This window comes from Pavona decussata, unplaced genomic scaffold, assembly GCF_977016875.1.
Source record: "Pavona decussata unplaced genomic scaffold, jaPavDecu1.1 SCAFFOLD_143, whole genome shotgun sequence".
In the NCBI taxonomy this organism is placed as follows: Eukaryota; Metazoa; Cnidaria; class Anthozoa; order Scleractinia; family Agariciidae; genus Pavona; species Pavona decussata.
Window position 1 is genome coordinate 1,704,637 of NW_028145556.1, and position 19,274 is coordinate 1,723,910.

A 19,274-nucleotide genomic window follows, 5' to 3' on the forward strand; every position below is an offset into this window, starting at 1 on the left:
TTACTATTGCAGTCAATAAAGGCGGCGACTGAACAGACAATGTGCGGTGACCGCGTCAGTGAAGAATTGCTTGACGCAGCGGACGATTTGTATCACCAGCGAATCCCACACAAGTGGAGTCAGTTAGGCGGCGATTCCTCCCCTCCCCCCACATGGAGCTTAGCTGCCTGGTTTACTGATCTTGGCAACCGCTTCTCGCACATAGACAGGATTATTGTCCAGGTAAAAAGATTCCCGGATGTTGTAGATAAAAATCCCGGATGCCATCAGAGATCTCATAAAAGATTCTCGCATGCTCTGCTCAAAAAACCATTGGCTGCCCTTTCAAAACATTAACTTTGCTCAGGGATTTTCCTCGTCGTGTTGTGGGCCGAAATTCTAATCATGTAATAATAATAATAATAATAATAATAATAATAATAATAATAATAATAAAACTTATATAGCGCCGATATCAATAAGACTATTTTCATCAGCGCTTAAAAACGTAAAACTAGAAACTATATAAAATTATAAAAAAGCTTTCTGAAATAGAAAGTAAAAACAAAACAAATAGTACCTACATTGCACAACAAGTGTCGGGCTCACACAAACAAGGGTCGCCACATTTGTTCAAGGAGAAGTTAACATTTAAACGGCTTTATAATAATGTCAAACATAGCGGTTTATGGGTTTTCTACACTGTTAAGGGCTCACATTGTGTCTCTCGAAACAACCCAAAATCCAGGAACTGCTAGCGAAGATATCAGCGCGCTAAGCTGGTGAGCATGTGAGTTCAGTCCACATTTATACTGCTGTTTGCGTTCTTTCTTTCTCAGGGTCGTGAAAAAGTTCCAGCATATTGGCTTGGAGCGTTCTTTAACCCGCGGAGGTTTCTGTCCATCATTAAACAGGTACATGACAGTCATTAATGATCTGCAAAATATAAAAATGCATATCTTTAATTACAAATTATAACGTTAAAAATAGATTAAAATATGTTAAACTGTATAAAAATCCGAAGCCCATCTACCTCATCTATTATTTTTTACAAGTTGTCAAAGACATACTGAAATTTAAGTGAGATGTAAGTCAAGTTTAAACCACACTATTAATTATGTTTTGTTTTGTTTTGTTTTGCAGGAGGCCGTGAGAAACGCAGAAGGGAAACCTTCGGCGACAGAGCCGTTTGTTTTCCAAACAGAGATCACTGGAAGAGACAAAGATCACGTGAGAATCCAATGTTCTTATCTGCTCTGTCTTGGCCGGTTCACGTCAGCCACCATCATTCTAAGAAACTAAACTCTACTTTACGAAGACCGCGTTCAATAGAGGCATCCTTTTCGTTTCCCAAACATTGTCTTTCTTTCCTTTTGTTGTTTTCCAACTTTGATACTACAGCATAAATGCGACCAAACGTTTATGATCGTCATCGGTTTTGGTAAAAAATATTCTAAATTTATATTTGAATACTTTTTTTTTTTTTAATGCAACACAATTACTTACATTACAATACAAAAAAAAAATACAGTACTCTGCTGCAACAATAAATACTACTTACAATGGGGTACTAACACAACTAAGATACAAATACGTATATCCATATATTTAAATACTTTGTGCAGACATGAATTGCTTCTAGATCACCAATGAAAATGAGACTATAGAATATCTATTGAAGGACTTGAAAACGTCGGCCTTAATTTTTCAAGCTGGTATCCGTATTCATCTTCGCCATCCGTAACTGCAAACTACTATGCACTCAATCTCGCACCCAGAGTCCTGAGGCTCTTTGGCCGGTGGTTGGTCGCCAGGAGAGACTCTGGAAAAGTTGACAAAAATCAAATTTTGTGATTGGCTGTCCCGTCCCGTCCCGCATAGTTTTATCCAAGAATTCCTGGAATTACCCTCTAAACAACATTTGGCAGGTTAATATTCTTTAGCCCCTTGGCCTATGGATGGAAAAGTGCCCTTTGGTTTTAAAAGGGTTATTTCATGTACAGTTTACTAACATTTTCTCTTTTTGTTCTTTTACTAGTTAAGAGAACCACCGCTGGACGGAATGTTCGTGTATGGTATTTACCTGTGGGGCTGTGCATGGGAGAAAACCACAGGGGACCTCCTGGATGCGCCGCCTAAATCCGGCCCTACCCCTCTCCCGGTAGTGCATATAGTGGCCCTTCCTCAGACTGACAAAGCTTCTCTCAATGACCCCGTGCGGGCTGCTGTGTCATACTCGTGCCCATGCTTCTCCTCCAGGATTTGTGCGCGGGAGCCTGTTATGCTGTTGGATGTGGAAAACAAAGATGTACCTTCCACGCGCTGGCCTCTCAGAGGGCTTTCTAGCACACTGAGGCCTTTTTAGTGTATCAACTTACAAAAATAACAACTTAGTTGGTATTTTTTTCCGGAAGTTGAATTTTTGTTTACTCCACAACTCATTCAACTTCCGTGTTTACAATCGTGTATCCAAATATTGAACGTTTGACGTTGGTCAGTGTGTAAAACTTGTAACGTTTATGAACTGTGGTCTGTCCGTTTGTTTGTAGACTACCGGTAGTCATTCTTTTGCCCAAGGGCGATAGCTCGAGAAGTTAGTGAGAAAGCACTCATCTGCGACTCCTATGCACAAAAGAACAGACGCACAGAATCAGTTTAGCTTCGCGGGAGACGAACACGCGAGTATGTGGCTAACGCGCGGTCGTGCGAGCGCTCGTGTGTTCTTCTCGCTCGTCCAGTCTTGGAGTAGATTTAGAACACCCCTTGGAACTTGTTGAGAGTGAATTTAATTTATTTCACGACGCCCTTACATTTGTACAGAAGACTAAATAAATTATTTTTGAAGTAGTTGTGTCGATGTTGATTTATATCTCCGAGAAATCACTATCCAAGGATGTTTGAGAGCTATGGTGATTCGCCAAAACGGGAGTTTATGGTTGAATGTAGTGTTGAGAAGGACTGTTTGAGGTGACTGACTGACGTTTCTACAAATCTGAGCGGAAGTCATCTTCAGGAGCAAGTATTTGGAGCAAGCAGTGACAGTTTCAGTTGAAATTGCCCAAGATCTCGAATGTACCGGCATTGGGAGCCGTCGAGGCCTCACTTCAAAATTGGTCAAACGGAGAGCGGTTTAGTTAGATGCGATAGAATGAGATAAAGTTCCTCGGCGCTTGTAGTCGCAAGCTGAGAATTAACCAGTTCCGATCATTTCTCGGAGCCAGACCCCCCCAACGAAATAATCAGAGAGATTAAGAATCGCGTTTACGGCAAAAGGGAGATTCGCGTTTATGTTTTCTTGAAATAAGGGGTACAAAGATGAGAATAGTGCAAACTAATTCTGGTCTTTGATGCTAACGCAAAACCACTCGATTTGACAGAGAAACTGAAAACAGTAAGCGGCAAATATAGGATGAACATGGCCACGTGATCGTATCTTAGCGCAATCCAGGTGTCTCTCTCGCCAGTGCTAGTTCATCGCCAGTTCGTAAGCCTCTTCGTTGTATTGTTCCCTCCCCCCCATCCCAGGCGGTTTTCAATATTGTGTAATTAAATGACTATTTTTCTGGCCCAAACGTGTGTCTCGTCATAATAAGATTGTAATGTTTAGAAGATAATTTAGAGGTTTGAATCCAAAATCAGATAGGCGTTCCGGATGCAGTCCCAGTTTACCAAACCGCCAAGCACGCTGAATGGCTTGTAAGCAGTTGAGAGATATTTATGTCTTAAACATTTAGGGATATCAAACTTATAGCTACTCCTTTGAAGGCTTTTAGTAATGTTGATGATGTATCAAACCAACGAAACGGAATAAAAAGTGTATTACGTAATACGAGAGACATTTATATAAGTAAATTTTTCCGTTTCTTGGCGTGGTTCCTTCGATAGCTCAGTTGGTAGAGCGGAGGACTGTAGTGGTTCAGTTGATATCCTTAGGTCGCTGGTTCGAATCCGGCTCGAAGGAAATTTTTTATTTATTTATTAATTTTTGTTTTAGTCAGTTCTTTTTTTTTTCGTCCAAAAAATTGTTGAGCTAAATTGGTACTAAGTGCTTTTTCTTATAAAAAAAGAGCAATACCGTTTTCGAAAATAAACAAATTTCTCGAAATTTGAGCATGGGAAACATAAACAGGGTTCAAATAATATTAAAGCCTGCGAACTCGAGCAAGCGGAACATATAATTCTTAAATTCTACCAGCGGATGGAAACTCCTTTAGGCGAATAAATGTTGACAGATGTTTATAAACCTAGACGAATCAATATTTTTACCTTTGTTCATTCCTATTCCGGGGAAAACGTGTACTCTATATTTCTGTTTCACAACTTTCAGTCGACACGCGAGGTTAACTTTATTTTACAATATGATCTCCGATTGCGAAGCTTTGGAAACTGATATTTTAAAACGCCGAGAAAAAAGAGAATAATACCACTTTCTTGTAGCTGTCGTCAAATAGATGGAAGACTTTACAGCATCGAACCCATCGAGAGTGGGCCGGCCGGCGCCATATTTAATTAATATTTTCTGCCCGCCACCGAGAGAGATCTGGGACTGAGTGAATGTCCGAGTTGCGGGAAGCAAGCCGGAGTGAAGAGTAAAACAAAATGTTTACAGCAAAAAAGATCCACCTCATTTAAAAAGTTAGCGAGTGAAAAAAAACAAAAACAAAGAGACGTTCTTTGGTAAGGGCGCCTCTTCTTGATATGAGCCTGGTCAACAGAGCTGGCTCGGTTCCCGAGATTTTTGCCTCACCGTGGGTGTTCATATGAGAACTTGTTTACGATGGCATCACTCAGCAACTTAAACTAATGCAAAATGGAAAGCGCTCCTAGATTGGTCAATAAATATGAGTATACAATACCCTTATGCCGGTGAACTTTTAAAATATCAAACCATAATGAGCAATGACGCCTACCACCCGTCGGTGCTAATAAAAGAAGGTTGGCTCTATTCAATACTCTCTAGTCAATAATTACTTTATAGAAGTCATGTCAAAAGCTCGGTCTTCGTGCTTTATTACGGATTCCAAACAACTCGAAACACTAAAAGCACTGAACCTGCAGCCTCGTATTTTCATCTGTTTTTCTGCGCTTTTCGCTCGATTACCGCCGCTCACCGAGGTCGGTCCTCCCCGAGAAGGGTGTGACAAAGCAGTCACCGTCCGCTATTATTATTATTATTTTTTTATTCCTCTTTATTAATATAAAAGCTTGACAAAAATATGATTTATATGCTAATCACCCTGCTTAATTAATGGCAACTGTTTAAAGGTGTGTTTGCGAGCAGCTGCTTCAGAACCGCGAGAAAATCGACAGCATTCAGTGAGCGCTTGTTGTCTTTGATAAAGAACACACTAAACAGTTAAAATGACAAACTCTGATAAGGATCACTTTCCAACGAATGTTGAATCCGTTGTTATTATCTACTGTGTTTTAATTGGGTTGCTCATCCCTATAGCCGTTGTTGGTAACAGCTTGGTGTTAGCCGCCATCCATAGAACGCCATCACTTCGTTCACGAACCACAGTCTTTCTCTGCAGTCTCGCTATCTCAGATCTGGTTGTTGGATTTCTTGTTCAACCACTTTACATCGCCAGCGAATTTACAACTGTTGGTTTTATGCGACCTCTTATGGAATTAGCTTCTTACACTGCTTGTGGTGTTTCACTTTGCACAATGACAGCAATAAGCGTGGATCGACTCCTTGCTCTTCACTATCACATGCGATATCCAACATTAATGACTAATTCACGTGCGGCGCTTACGTCAGTCGCAATATGTTTAATCATCTCCCTTCTCTCTGTTATTTACTTTTGGAATCGTACAGTGTATTTGATCCTAACAGTTATTGTTATTTGCATTTCTCTTTTAATCTCATCAGTTTGTTACATCACCATTTATCGCATTGTTCATCGGCATCAACTTCAGATTTTTGCTCAGCAAAGAGTTACTCAGAGTTCAAGCGCCTCACCCAACGCGAACATGATTCAGTTAAAGAAAAGTGCATTAAACACTTTTGTGTTTTTCGTCGTCATGATTCTGTGTTACTTCCCTGCAGTTATTTCTATAAGCATTTATGAACTCACGTCAGTTGGGGATTGGACGAAGGCATTGAACTTTACAGAGGTTGCCGTGATGTTAAATTCGTCGATAAACCCGTTTTTGTACTGCTGGCGTTTACCTTGTCTACGAACAGCAGTTGCCAAAATCTGCAGAAACATTATATGCAGAAGATCAGAGGAACTGATCCAACCCAATAATTTTGCACTCGCCTAAACAGAAAGGCTTGGAGACAATGAAAATCTTGTTCACTTATTCAAGGTCTATTCCCCGACCGGTTTCGTCTGATAACTACAGACTTCTGTTCCTTGTTAAAAATTCTGAAAATTGACAAACAAACAGAACAGAGGTTGCACGACTCCCATATTGATTTTGAAAACATATTTAGACTATTGATCTTCCATCATCGTCAGTTACAACGGATCTTAAATATGAATATGACATATTTTACCGATGGTTTCACAAACAGGTTCTTGTTTCTGAGCTATAACAGGTGGTAAAAATAATGAGGGAAAATTTGTAGACGGGCAAAAAATTAATTGCTTTAAGCTAACACAGCCGACGTCAAGCTGGTAGCCAGGGGCACCAAACAAGAACCTTTAAAATACTTAAAATGCAAAATACTTTAAAAAATGTTTTTTAAACTGCTTATGGTGTTTCACTTTGATAATTTTGATGACGTTTTAAAGGCGTTTGAGCACGTTTTGTGTAGGGTAACATATAGTTTGATCTGTTCGGATTCTCAGTTTTAATTTTTTTCTATTAACTGGATGCCTGGCCGGGCATTTTTAACTCTAAGGTTATTTCACTCAGGTAGCCAGTACCCTTATTATTTATGTGTTACATTGTAAATGCTTTCTGTATAGACTCTGGGGTAAATAAAATTTGTTGTTGTTGGATTATATTTTCCGAATCTCTGAGCCATTGTTACTTTTTGAAAATCCAGCTCATCTTACTCGTACTTCGCATTTAAAATGACGTTTTTGTTCCTCCGAAAACAGTTATTTTTGTAGTGCTACGAAAGTTAAAGGTGACCCTGAGTTTGCCAAAGAGCCCCCGCCTCCCCCCCCCCCCCCCCTTTTTCGTAATCATGACAAGTAGCTACAAGTAAGTCCGAATTTCTGAAACGATTAACGCCATCCAAATGGATATTCCACCGATCTTGAAATTGAAAATACATTACAGTTCAAATTTGAACTTTGAATTTGACAGTAGGATGAAAAAATTAAACATAGGCTTTCTTAAAGCTCTTTCCAATATTATTTTCCCTCTTAACTCTTTACGTTATGTTGGTTTTGGTTCCCTCGTTCGTCGCTCGATGTCGCGACTTCTTCGTTCAAAGAAGTCGACTTGTGGCAAGTCTACATTAAACAATGCACACTTATAAATATACGGCATTTGTTATCAAAAGCAAATGACCCTAGGGAAATCTCGCACGGTTATCGGTGAAGTAATAAATTCAATTTTAAAAAGTAGGTGTGTGTCTTTTATATATTTTTTATTCATTCTACATAATCTCGTACCCTGATCTCAGTAGGTTCGGGAATGTCGAAACATTCTTCGACACGTTTTTCATGGTTACTGCAAAACTGTATTAGGAAGGCCTAAAATAATTTTGGATCATTATGCGGAAGTATCTAGGCGAAGTCCCTTTTGAAAAAATTACTCACAAAAGTTTTGAAAATCACCCTATTTAAATATACAGGAATAAAGGAAGTCACTTGCTAAAATTGCCGCTTTTAAAACGTCTTAAAATTGCCGCTTTTAAGACTTCTTAAAATTGCCGCTTTTAAAACTTCGTAAAATTGCCACTATTAAGACTTCTTAAAATTGCCGCTTTTAAAATTCTTCTTTAAAATTGCCACTATTAAGACTTCTTAAATTGCCGCCATTAAAACTTCTTAAAATTGCCACTATTAAGACTTCTTAAAATTGCCGCTTTTTAGACTTCTTAAAATTGCCGCTATTGAGACTCCATGTCTCCATAAAATCGCCGCTTTTTCGAAACAAACTGACAAGAATACATACTTTTTTTTTCACTAAAGACCAAATTCGAAACTCTAACTTAAACTGCAATCGGAACATAACAAAACAAGATCAGACCTTGATCTCAGTTCTACAGGTTAATTGAGGCTTTACACTCCAAACTTGTCTTGCTCATCATCGTCAACGTCATCGTCTGAGTCATCCGTCTCCACATCTTCTTCAAGGGTTTTATCAGGGCTTAATTAATTGGAAATGGATGTGCCGATATGCGGAAGTCGGGGGAGGGGGGGGGGGTTATGACCGAAATAAAATTTTTGTTTACAAATAGATGGGCCTATAACCGAGGGGGGCTTATAAGCGGAGAGGTTTATAACCGGGATTGTACGGAACATGGGAGGCCAGCGGCAGCCCAAACTGAAAACGCTTTAGCCTGTAAACAGGTTCCGCAGGAGGGGATATGGGCGCACAAAACACGGCAAGAGGACCCGGATGTGGCCCACATCCCCTCCAGTCCGCGCCCCGTTCGCTCTCCACACCGATTTTTCGTGCGCCCTTTCGGCTAAATCCCGGTATGACGAGGTCATCTTCGTAAATGTTCGAAAGGTACAAGAACCTCGTTTTGTTGACGTGGCTCTGATTCATTTTTATTCCTAAGAGGTACCAAATAAGTTGACTGACAAATAGAATTCCCCTCTCCCACCCCACGCCCCGCCTCGTTTTTATGTGGGACTTTCCCCTGGGGCCTTCAGATCCTTGAACGTCGTGGAACACAAGAAAACATCCCGACCAAAGTTCAAACTTTTACCTTTATTTTCAGTCATGCTCACACCGAACTTTAGCCCTACTTGTATAATTTTACCAGTGCTTATTATTTAGTCTGAATATTTCAAAAAAATAATTTCCTTCAGTTGAATGATTTTAATTAAAGATAAACTAACAACATCTTGTGTGAATGGAAAGCTCAACAGGATAATATAAAACGAATGTACGCTATTTAAACCAGGTACATAGAGCAAAAACGTCCCCTATGATTTGGATGGTTTTACGAGCCAAGGATAGGTGTCCAAGTTGATTCGTGCTACAAGGTAAAAAATTCGAGCTCTTATATATAATATTACCTGCGGAGAATAAATAAATTGCTGGCAAAATGCTGTCGAGAAAAAGAGTTGCATTACATTCAACATCGAGTCAATAGTAAGGAGCATAACTATTAAAGAAAAAGATGACTCGTTAGCTCTAAAATTGAGTATGGTACCTTTACAGCTGTGTTCCTTTGAATATGCCGTTGTTCCTTATTTTTTGCCATCGGTAATCACGTTTTTACATGTAATTGACGACTAGATTTCAATTTAAACAATAAAATCATTATTTTACATTTGTGCAAAGCGCGTGGCTAATATTAATACATACTAAAAAAAACGCTACATGTATTCAGTTGTCGCAACATTACACAGCGTGCACTGCCACATGAATATAATAAATCCTAGAAACGACGAAGTGGGAATATAAATCGAACAACTTCCCAACTGCAGCAATGCGTAAGCAGTGTACCACTTTTATTATAGTTTCGCGGCGCAGAGCGGAGAGGAGGGCGACACAAACTCACTGGTCTCGACAAAACAGTCTCTTTCTCAAACTACCAACACGCAAACAAAAAGGACAAGTGTTATAGTGCCTTCAAGCAATTTAAATATCAAGTTAGCAAATTTTCTATCGTAAAAACTGGATGATCACTATAACACCGCCCTTTTAAAAACTGTTCTCCAATTCCGATTTGAGGATAGCCTAACTGTACGAAAAAAATTATCAGTAATTACAAACTTAAATTATAATTAAAAGAGGTGGCAGTTTTGCGCTTCGCGCTGAATAAAAAATCTAAAACCTTCCATATTTTAAAATCCTATTCCTGATTTTATGAGCTATTTCAGAAATTTCACGGTCAGTCAGGACCGAACTCGTTGACCAGGAAATGATACATGAACCTTGCTTTCTTCTGCGTAAGTTGATTGATGGCTCTCTTGCTCAGTCCTGCTTCCTTGCTCTTAGGAGCGCGTAAAAACAGCGTGCCAAACAAGGTGGCTGCAACAAACAGAGAACTTTGTTAGCAAGGAAAATAGGCCATTTCCTAGTTGATTTTATCCCATGCCATAGAGAATACCACCAATCAGAAAGCTAGAAACGTGTTGCATATTCTACGGTATGCAACGGGTAGTATTTAACGAAAAAATCCCGGCGTTCGTCGCGGCCTACACTTAGACTTCAAATTTTTGTTGAAAGGCTTTTATACATTTAATGAGCAGAAACTATTTATATCTTTTAATTTTTTTTATCAAAATTATGTACTTTCAAGAAACGTTTCCAATCTGTTGAATATTTTTCACTCGTTCAGTTGAGTTTAACCGTCGTTCGGTTATAATAAAAATCTTTGTGTCAGTCGCTTCGCGTTTTTTTGTATTTGCTGTTAAAGCATTAAAGAGTGACGTTTTGTGTTAAGTCAATAAGTGGCATGGGATAAATTAGTTATGCAGTGCTTTCTCGTGGTATGCCATGAAATATCCCACTCATGACTTGGTTTTTTTTCTTAGTATACACACTCGCCTTAAGAAACATCAAGTCACTCGTGGAATATTTCACGGTATACCACTCGAAAGCATTGGATAACTAGTATTGAACCTCATTATGAAAGCAAGTCTAAGTGCAAAGTTTTAATTTTAAAAATTAGTTTTCATTCATATGCAAACAAAACTACTTTTTATATGAAAAGCTTTGCACTTAGCCTCGCATTCATAATGAGGTTCACAGCGACTAAGAGTAAAAAGTAGAGTGATAGTACTGACCCAGAGTTTTAGCGTCCAGTTTATTGTCATTGGAATGTAGTAACAGTTCCCTGAGGAAGGCGCTGATGTACGTGAACACATTACGATGGCTCTGAGGAATTTGAAATATTAACTGCAAAACATAAAGAGTAAAGTTAACCCTGAATGCAACTATTAACGTGAGAACAACACCAACAAAAATCACAACAAACTGTTTGCAGGCTGAGGTGATTCACCTAACAACACTGGTTTCAAACTTGAACAGCAAAAGTAGTGTTTCGTCTCGTTTTGTTCGTTCAGTCGTTTGTTTGTTTTTGGTAGTTAGTAGCTTTTAGTAGCTTGACTTACCTGCTTGCAGAGTATGTAGTTATTACAGCACTCCAGTGCTCTCTGGTAAAACGCGTAAGGGATCACTGGCTCTGGTAACGCTTCAAGGAAAATAAGCAAAGCTTCCGCTACCGAGTAAACGCTGCCAGCTTTGAACAGTCAAGGAAATAAATGAAAAGAATGAAAGATACTCCGAGTATGTTCATTGCGTCAAAATATTTACTGAAATTATCAACAGGTACTGGGTTTTGAAATAAATGTAACCTCAGACTGAAATGCCTTTGAGAAACTATAAAACACATATAAAGGAAGAAACAGTAATGAAAGGATACGCAGTGTGCCGCCCTTACAACAGTCTAAATGTGTCCGGATTTCTTCCAAGTCCTTCTCAAACCCAGACTGTCTAAGAATATTCTCCTTCAGTAAAATAATCAGTCAAATGTTAGGAAGATTATACTGCTTTGCGGTCGGTGTCCATGATAAAACTCTTAAAAAATAACTATCTGACCTAAAAAGGTATAAAAGTACTAAATTTTCGGCAGCCCTTCTGCTGCCTTCATCAGAGTAAAATGACGACCATGAATAACTTTCTGAAGACTTGTTTAGGTCCCTGAGGGATGCAACAAAAGGCAAGTAAGCCTTATGGAAAGGCTGATGTTCATTCACAGCTTTGGTGGCAAGAGTGGAATGAAAAGATTCCAAAAATAGTTAGGAAGATTGAACCGGGATATAGTTCATGATATCTTTCGGCCCTGTCTGTATTTTATCACACGTTGACTAAAATCTTTTTCGTAGTCTACTATACACCTTTATCACTCGGCGGCCATGTTGAGCCTCAGGAGAATAAAAAGCTTTGTTTTTGCACGGCAAGCCTCGATTGAATTCGCGTCTAGCCGAGGCTTGCCATGCGAAAACAAAGCTTTTTATTCTCCTGAGGCTCAACATGGCCGCCGAGTGACAAAGGCCCAACCATCAGTTCAGAAGATATCGGGAAAAAGAGAGACCCTGGGTTCTAATCATTTGCACCAAACTGATCCAGAAATTCAATCAGAATTTTCATAGAAAACCATCTTTTTTCGTTTGGAGCAGAACGACGGAAACATCCACGTATTCTTTATGCACTGTTTAGTTTCCCGTCTCCAGTATTTTAACAAGGAGAGTAACATAGACCTGCAAATATCATTGCTCTATGTTTCGATTGGAATGATGTTTGGGCAAAGCACAGCTTAACGTAATTCACGAGTCATCGGTCTGTTACACGCCTGGTTGTTTTATTGTTGTTCCAAAACGTAATTCTTTTTGAAGTTACGTTTTATTCTCCGACAGAATTCTGTGACAGAATTGACAAATGTAAGATTAAGCTCTTTATGGCACGGAGGTTTAACGTCAAGACTGTAATTTAACAGTTTTCCTACCTGGCGCATGCCACACTTGAACAAGTGATCTATTAAAAGCCACAGTTCTTTAGGAATTTCTAGCGGTTGGTTATCTGATGATATGATGTGGAAGGCGTTAGAGGGTTGATATGCTCCTGAAAGAAGAAACAACTCCATATAACTGTCACGAAGTGTTTCAGCTTGCCCGAGGAGTCAAGCTAACGACTTCAGCCCATGACGTTTACCGCAAACGACAACGGTAGAAATGACCACGTGACCATGTTTATCCTACATTTGCCGCTCGCTGTTTTTCAGTTTCTCAGTAAAATTGAGTAGTTTTGCGTTAGTATCAAAACCCAGAATAATTTTGCACTATTCTCATCTGATTTTTTTTTTCAAGAAAACATAAACGCGAATGTCACGTTTGTCGTATGCTGTAAAAGCGATTCTAAATCGCTCTGATAATCAGGGATTTCAAGTTCATCGCCCTGGCGTCACTCAGAGAGCAAATACATTTGCTTTTTGATCTTGTTGTTTTGATAATGAATGGAGAAACAGGCAGAAAAGTATGATCACCCTTCGTCCTTCTCTACCAACCATCCCCTCCCCCAGAGATCACCTTTATACGCAAACAAACCCGCTGAACAATAATGTTTCCACTGCGCAAACAAACTTCACCAGCCCCACCCCAGTAGTAAAAAGAATGCACTTACCAAGTCAACAAGAATAGCTACTGGTACCTCCTTGATAGGTCCGTACATGCGCACTAGTGCCTCGATAGATGAACCAAACACACTGGGAACATAATTGCCGCTCACCGATACCTGTCTGGTGTTAAGAAGCATAACACAATCCAGGAGCAGAAAGGTCTTAATTTAGGTATTTTTAAAGGGACTATGTCACCCCAGGCGCATGCGCGCGTTGATGAGAAGCAGTTTGAAATCATTGCCCATACCTCTTTCAAATTCCGTCGGAGAGTTCAGGAAGCTGTTTTCATGTTTGAATCGCGTTCATCTTCGGAAAGTTAGCTGAATTTTTTATTTACATACGTTTTTTAATAATTACCGAAGCTGTTTGTTGCAATATTTTTGAAAGCTTTTGCAATGGCAGAAAGCGAAAATCCCGCGACGAGTTGTATGCAAATTAGTTTCAACCGGACTCTACTGCGCATGTGCCCCAGCTGACATAGTCCCTTCAATACAAGCGACATCAGTAATTCACATTTGTCTTATGAGTAGCACGTTGTGGATGTCCGGGGCTTGTTGGGATCTGGTGAATTAATGAAAAAATCACGTAACGCCTTTTTAAAGCTAAAAATTAAATATTTGTAAGCCTCACAAGCCCATGGTTTCTAGCTCTGACTTTCCAGGCACCAAAAAAACTTTGTAGTTGTATCGTTGTGTATTGATATCTGTAAACGTTTGACAGAACAAATAATGATCTTCCTTCCTTGCCATTTCGTTATCGTATAATTACAACACCCACGGGAAGAAACTGTTGCCAATGTTGTTGTGGTGGTTGCTGTTTACTGTAGCCGTTGTTGTTGTTTACTTTTGCCACTGTTGTTGTATCAGTCAATGACAATAGACATCAAGGATACAAAGAAGTCCTTTCCTCCTTCCAGATGCAAAACAAGAATGTCCTCAATTTTCTTCTCACCAGAGTTCATGGCTCTGGCCGGTTCTTTATCAACATATACAGTCAGTTTAACCTGTTTGGTTGACCCTACCGAGATAAAGAACACTGGATTTAATAACAACTCTTCGTGGTTTGTAACTAAGCTAAATTAATGGATTCCTCCAGAAAAGGGACGCTTCTTCTTTAATAACATACGAAATCAAGTGGAATATCGCCTAATCTTAGCCGACAAGGCCGTAGCTGAGTTGCCTAAAATCAGGGGATATTCCGCAAGATTGAACAGGAGAATTGTTTTATTATTCAATGCATTGATAACAAAGCACAGTTTTATTGCAGAGAAGCTGGAGACTATCTTTATTTTGCCATTTTTTTCCAACAAACCAAATTACGTATATCGCAGGATATCTGTTGACAACGGACGACAAATATTCAGTGCACCATGACCATATTTGGGTAGTGTTACGTAATATATCAAACACGACAAAGAGTGTTTCATCAGATATCCAAACACTGTGAAGAAGGTTGAAAAAACGAGGCGCAGCCGAGTTTTTTTTAAGGGACTTTGAGGTGTTTGTTTATCTGATGAAACACACTTTCGAGTGTTTGATATAGTATGGCTTCTCAAATGATCAATAATTCTTGGAGAAATTCAAGGTTAAAGTTGGCAAAATTTTATGGTAATTAGGATCACATATCCAAACCACGGTCACAGTAGTGATTTTCTTTGTTTTATCTTGATGAACTATTAATGAGTTTGAGAAAGTGTGTTGAATAATATCAGAAGCTATCACTTGTAGCTTCAAGAGATTATGATTAGTGTATTTACAGCCTGCTTTTTTGAAAGCTTTCAGTACAAGGAAATACCACGAATACATGAACTTTTAAAGTGTAAAATCTTAGAAACTGACTAAAACATCCATAATGGAATTGATAAACGAGGAAAGGTGGGATGAAAAGGGAAATCTACGGTACATATAATTCCTAAATTCTACTGAAACTCCTTTAGGCGAATAAATGTTTACAGATGTTTAGAAACCTAGAAGAATCAAAATTTTTACCTTTGTTCATTCCTATCCCGGGGAAAACGTGTACTCTATATTTCTGTTTCACAATTTTCAGTCGACAGGCGAGGTTAACTCATTTATTTTACAACATGATCTCTGATTACGAAGCTTTGGAAATGGATATTTTAAAACGCCGAGATAATAAGAATAATACCACTTTCTTGTAGCTATCGTCAAGTAGATAGAAGACTTAATACAGCATCGAGAGTGTTTTCGGCCGGCGCCATATTTAATATTTTCTGCCTACCACCGAGAGAGATCTGGGACTGAGTCAATGTCCGAGTTGCGGGAAAGCAAGCCGGAGTGAAGAGTAAAACAAAATGTTTACAGCAAAAAAGGTCCACCTCATTTAAAAAGTTGCTACTAAAAAAAAAAACAAAAACAAAAACAAAGAGACGTTTTTTGGTTAGAGTGCCTCTTCATAAGAGCCTGGTCAACAGAGCTGGCTCGGTTCCCGAGATTTCGCCTCACCGTGTGTGTTCATATGAGAACTTGTTCACGTTGGTATCGCGTTAAGATTTTCACTCAGCAACTTAAATTAATGCAAAATAGAAAGCGATTGGTCAATACAAATGAGTATACAATACCCTTGTGCCGGTGAGCTTTTAAAATATCAAACCATAGTGAACAATGACAACTATCACCCGTCGGTGCTGGCTTTTCATATTTCCACTAATAAAAAAAGTTAGCTCTATTCCTACTCTCTAGTCAGAACTTACTTTATAGAAGTCATGTCAAAAGCCCAGTCTTCGTGCTTTATCACGGATTCCAAACACCGCGAAGCACTAAAAGCACTCGACCTGCAGCCTCATGTTTTCATCTGTTTCTTTGCGTTTTTCGCTCGATTACCGCCGCTCTCCGAGGTCGGGCCTCCCCGCGCGGGCTTATTCCTCAGCTGGTAATCGAGTCCATTTGTGTTAGGAACCCCTGACAAACCAGTCGCCATCCGCTATTATTATTGTTTTTTTTTTTTTTTTTTTGTCAATATAAAAGCTTGACAAAAATGTGATTTACATGCTAATCATCCTGCTTAATTAATGGCAACTGTTTAAAGGTGTGTTTTCGAGCAGGTGCTTCAGATCAGAACCGCGAGAAAATCGACAGCGTTAGTGACCGCTTGTTGTCTTTGATAAAGAACACACGAAAATTGTTAAAATGACAAACTCTGATAAGGATCACTTTCCAACAAATGTTGAATCCGTTGTCATTATCTACTGTGTTTTAATTGGGTTGCTCATCCCCATAGCCGTTGTTGGTAACAGTTTGGTGTTAGCCGCCATCCATAGAACGCCATCACTTCGTTCACCAACCACAGTCTTTCTCTGCAGTCTCGCCATCTCAGATCTTGTTGTTGGATTTCTTGTTCAACCACTGTACATCGCCAGCGAATTTGCAACTTTTGGTTTTATGCGACCTCTTGTGGATGTAGTAACTTGCATTGCTTGTGGTGTTTCACTTTGCACAATGACAGCAATAAGCGTGGATCGGCTCCTTGCTCTTCACTATCACATGCGATATCCAACATTAGTGACCACTTCGCGTGCGTCGCTTACGTCAGTCGCAATATGTTTAATCATCTCCCTTCCCTGTGTTATTTACTTTTGGAATCGTACAGTGTATTTCATCCTAACAGTTATTGTTATTTGCATTTCTCTTTTAATCTCATCAGTTTGTTACATCACCATTTATCGGATTGTTCATCGGCATCAGCTTCAGATTTTCGCTCAGCAAAGAGCTACCCAGAGTTCAAGCGCCTCACCCAACGCGAACCTGGTTCAGGTAAAGAAAAGCGCATTAAACACTTTTGTGTTTTTCGTCGTTATGATTCTGTGTTACTTCCCTGCGGTTTTTTCTTTGAGCATTTATGGTCTCTCGTCAGTTGAGGATTGGACGAAGGCATGGAACTTAACAGACGTTGCCGTGATGTTAAATTCGTCGATAAACCCGTTTTTGTACTGCTGGCGTTTGCCTTGTCTACGAACAGCAGTTGTCAAAATGTGCAGAAACATATGCAGAAGATCAGAGGAACTGAACCAGCCCAATAATTTTGCACTCGCCTAATTTAACCAGAAAAGCTTGGAGACACTGAAAATCTTGTTGACTCAAGGTTTATTTTCCGACCGGTTTCGTCTGATAACTACAGACTTCTTTTTCTTCGATTCTGTGTGCTGCTCATTAGTGCCTTGTTAAAAATTGGCAAAGAGATGTACATATAAACTGACAATATTCAGTTAGAAGTGAACAGAACAGAGGTGGTACGACTCCCATATTGATTTTGAAAGCCTATTAGACTATTAGCTACTGTTGATCTTCCATCATCGTCAGTTACAATTTATCCCGATGCTTTCAGACACAGTCCTGTTTCTATTCTGAGCTGTAACAGGTGTTAAAAATAAAAAGGGAAAATTTGTTGACGGGCAAAAAAATTAATTGCTTTAAGCTAACACAACTAATTAAGAAACGGCGACGTCCAGCTGGTAACCACCGGCACCAAACAAGAACTATAAAAATACTGAAAATGCAAAATACTTTAAAATATGTTGTTTTGTGTTGAGGGACTTTTCTGGGTGTTGTGGGACCTTACTGGATTGACGCCTTAGACTCAATACGCTAAAGGTTTCTTTGAGAGGTTTATTGGCCTGCTCTGGTCGGCGTCCGCGTCTCAACTCCACTCTCTTACTTGAACTTGACAACCGCTGAAGTAAAGCGTTTCCGATGACCCATACACTGCTGTGATTGGTCGGAATTTAGCGTCTATTCTATAGGCTTTGTGTTTATAGAAACGACGGCGTTCTTTGAGGGATTAGTGCTGTTCACTTAGTTTTGCTAATAACCCTAAGGAAACTGTAAACTGCGCCCAATAGTGAAATAACGGAGTTAGTGAAGGTTAACCTGAATTGTAAGTGTCTTGATACCAATCACAACGTGGTTACTGGACTAAGTACGCTGTACCTTTTCGGGACTGTTTACACAACAAAAGCTTAGTTTATGAAAAGGACGCCGACCGTCATTAATATAACCACCTGTAAACAACTAATTAAAGTGTTCAGTGTTCTTGCCGTAAATGGAATACAAGTTTCACAGTTCTTGCTGGCAAATCGGTCATAATAACTAAAGGTATCATAATTACTTAAGGTGTTCTTAAAAATAAGTCACACACGAATTAATTGAGACGACCAGACCATACCGTGCAACGCGCTTGGATTTACTCGGTCAAAACAGCTTAGTTAATTACTTTAGCTGGCTTAACAAGACAAAAGTTGTTTACGTGTTAAGAGAGAAATCAATTAATTTTGCCAGGTAAAAGTGACCCGTGTGTAGCCAACAAAAGCAAAGGGATTATGATTTAGGACTTTCTCGTGGGAAAATTTCCAGGTTGCATAATCTGTAGTCGAGCACGTGTTTCAGCTCACGTTGAACTTCTATCACCCTGGCACGTGCGTGTTGCTTAGATACGGGCTGGTCTTAACACGACTGCGGAAGTACTGATGTATGAAGTCGCGTTTGTAACTTGTTACCTAAATTATTTTCGTAGTCTTGTAGTTAAAAACTCTCAACTTATGTAAAATATAAGGCAGGTAAAACTTGTAAAATGGAATCACACAATAGTATAAAAATGCTCCTCAACATTTGTGTGTCCCCAGATAATTTTGTTAAAAATTGCCGCTTTTAAAGGGAACCTCCACTCTCACAACAAATTGACGGGTAAGTGTTGGAAATAGCGTCTAAATTCTAAATTTTTGTCTAAAACGTAGAAATGACATTCAAGTGTGTTAAGAATTAGATATGATTATCGACAACTTTCGCGTTTAAATTTCCTGGACGCAGCCATTTTGAATTTTATGACGTGTAACGGTTGCCGCTATTGTTATTCAGCAGAAGTTCTTTTGTGTAAAACAATTGAGCAACCTTATTACGTCATGAAATCCAAGATGGCGGCGCGCGGGAAATTTAAAAGCGAAAATAGCCGATAATAAAATCATGTTTTTTCCGACACTGAAATATTATTTCCATGTTTTCCAATGAAATTTCAA

The 19,274-nt window shown here is 39.2% G+C and overlaps 2 protein-coding genes and 1 non-coding gene across 3 annotated transcripts in view; 2 read left to right on the plus strand and 1 right to left on the minus strand.

Annotated features, from left to right (window-relative positions):
* The window catches only part of LOC146466535 (dynein axonemal heavy chain 8-like), a 109,027-nt gene extending 106,201 nt beyond the window's left edge, over positions 1 to 2,826 (plus strand). Inside the window, exons 91-94 of the mRNA XM_085127027.1 lie at positions 13 to 222; positions 819 to 893; positions 1,123 to 1,209; positions 2,018 to 2,826. Of these exons, the coding sequence (XP_084983153.1) occupies positions 13 to 222; positions 819 to 893; positions 1,123 to 1,209; positions 2,018 to 2,344 (699 nt within the window). The 3' untranslated portion in view covers positions 2,345 to 2,826. The remainder of the gene's footprint in view (positions 1 to 12; positions 223 to 818; positions 894 to 1,122; positions 1,210 to 2,017) is intronic.
* A 1,028-nt stretch (positions 2,827 to 3,854) lies between these two features.
* On the plus strand, positions 3,855 to 3,940 carry Trnay-gua (transfer RNA tyrosine (anticodon GUA)). The gene is given in 2 exon segments: positions 3,855 to 3,891; positions 3,905 to 3,940. It is a non-coding gene; the product is annotated as a tRNA-Tyr (tRNA).
* A 7,525-nt stretch (positions 3,941 to 11,465) lies between these two features.
* Positions 11,466 to 19,274, minus strand: part of LOC146466539 (type II inositol 1,4,5-trisphosphate 5-phosphatase-like) — a 38,435-nt gene continuing 30,626 nt past the window's right edge. Inside the window, exons 18-21 of the transcript XR_014867994.1 lie at positions 14,139 to 14,263; positions 13,252 to 13,362; positions 12,578 to 12,693; positions 11,466 to 11,579 (exon numbers count right to left, since the gene is read on the minus strand). The gene's annotated coding sequence lies outside the window, so the exon portion shown is untranslated. The remainder of the gene's footprint in view (positions 11,580 to 12,577; positions 12,694 to 13,251; positions 13,363 to 14,138; positions 14,264 to 19,274) is intronic.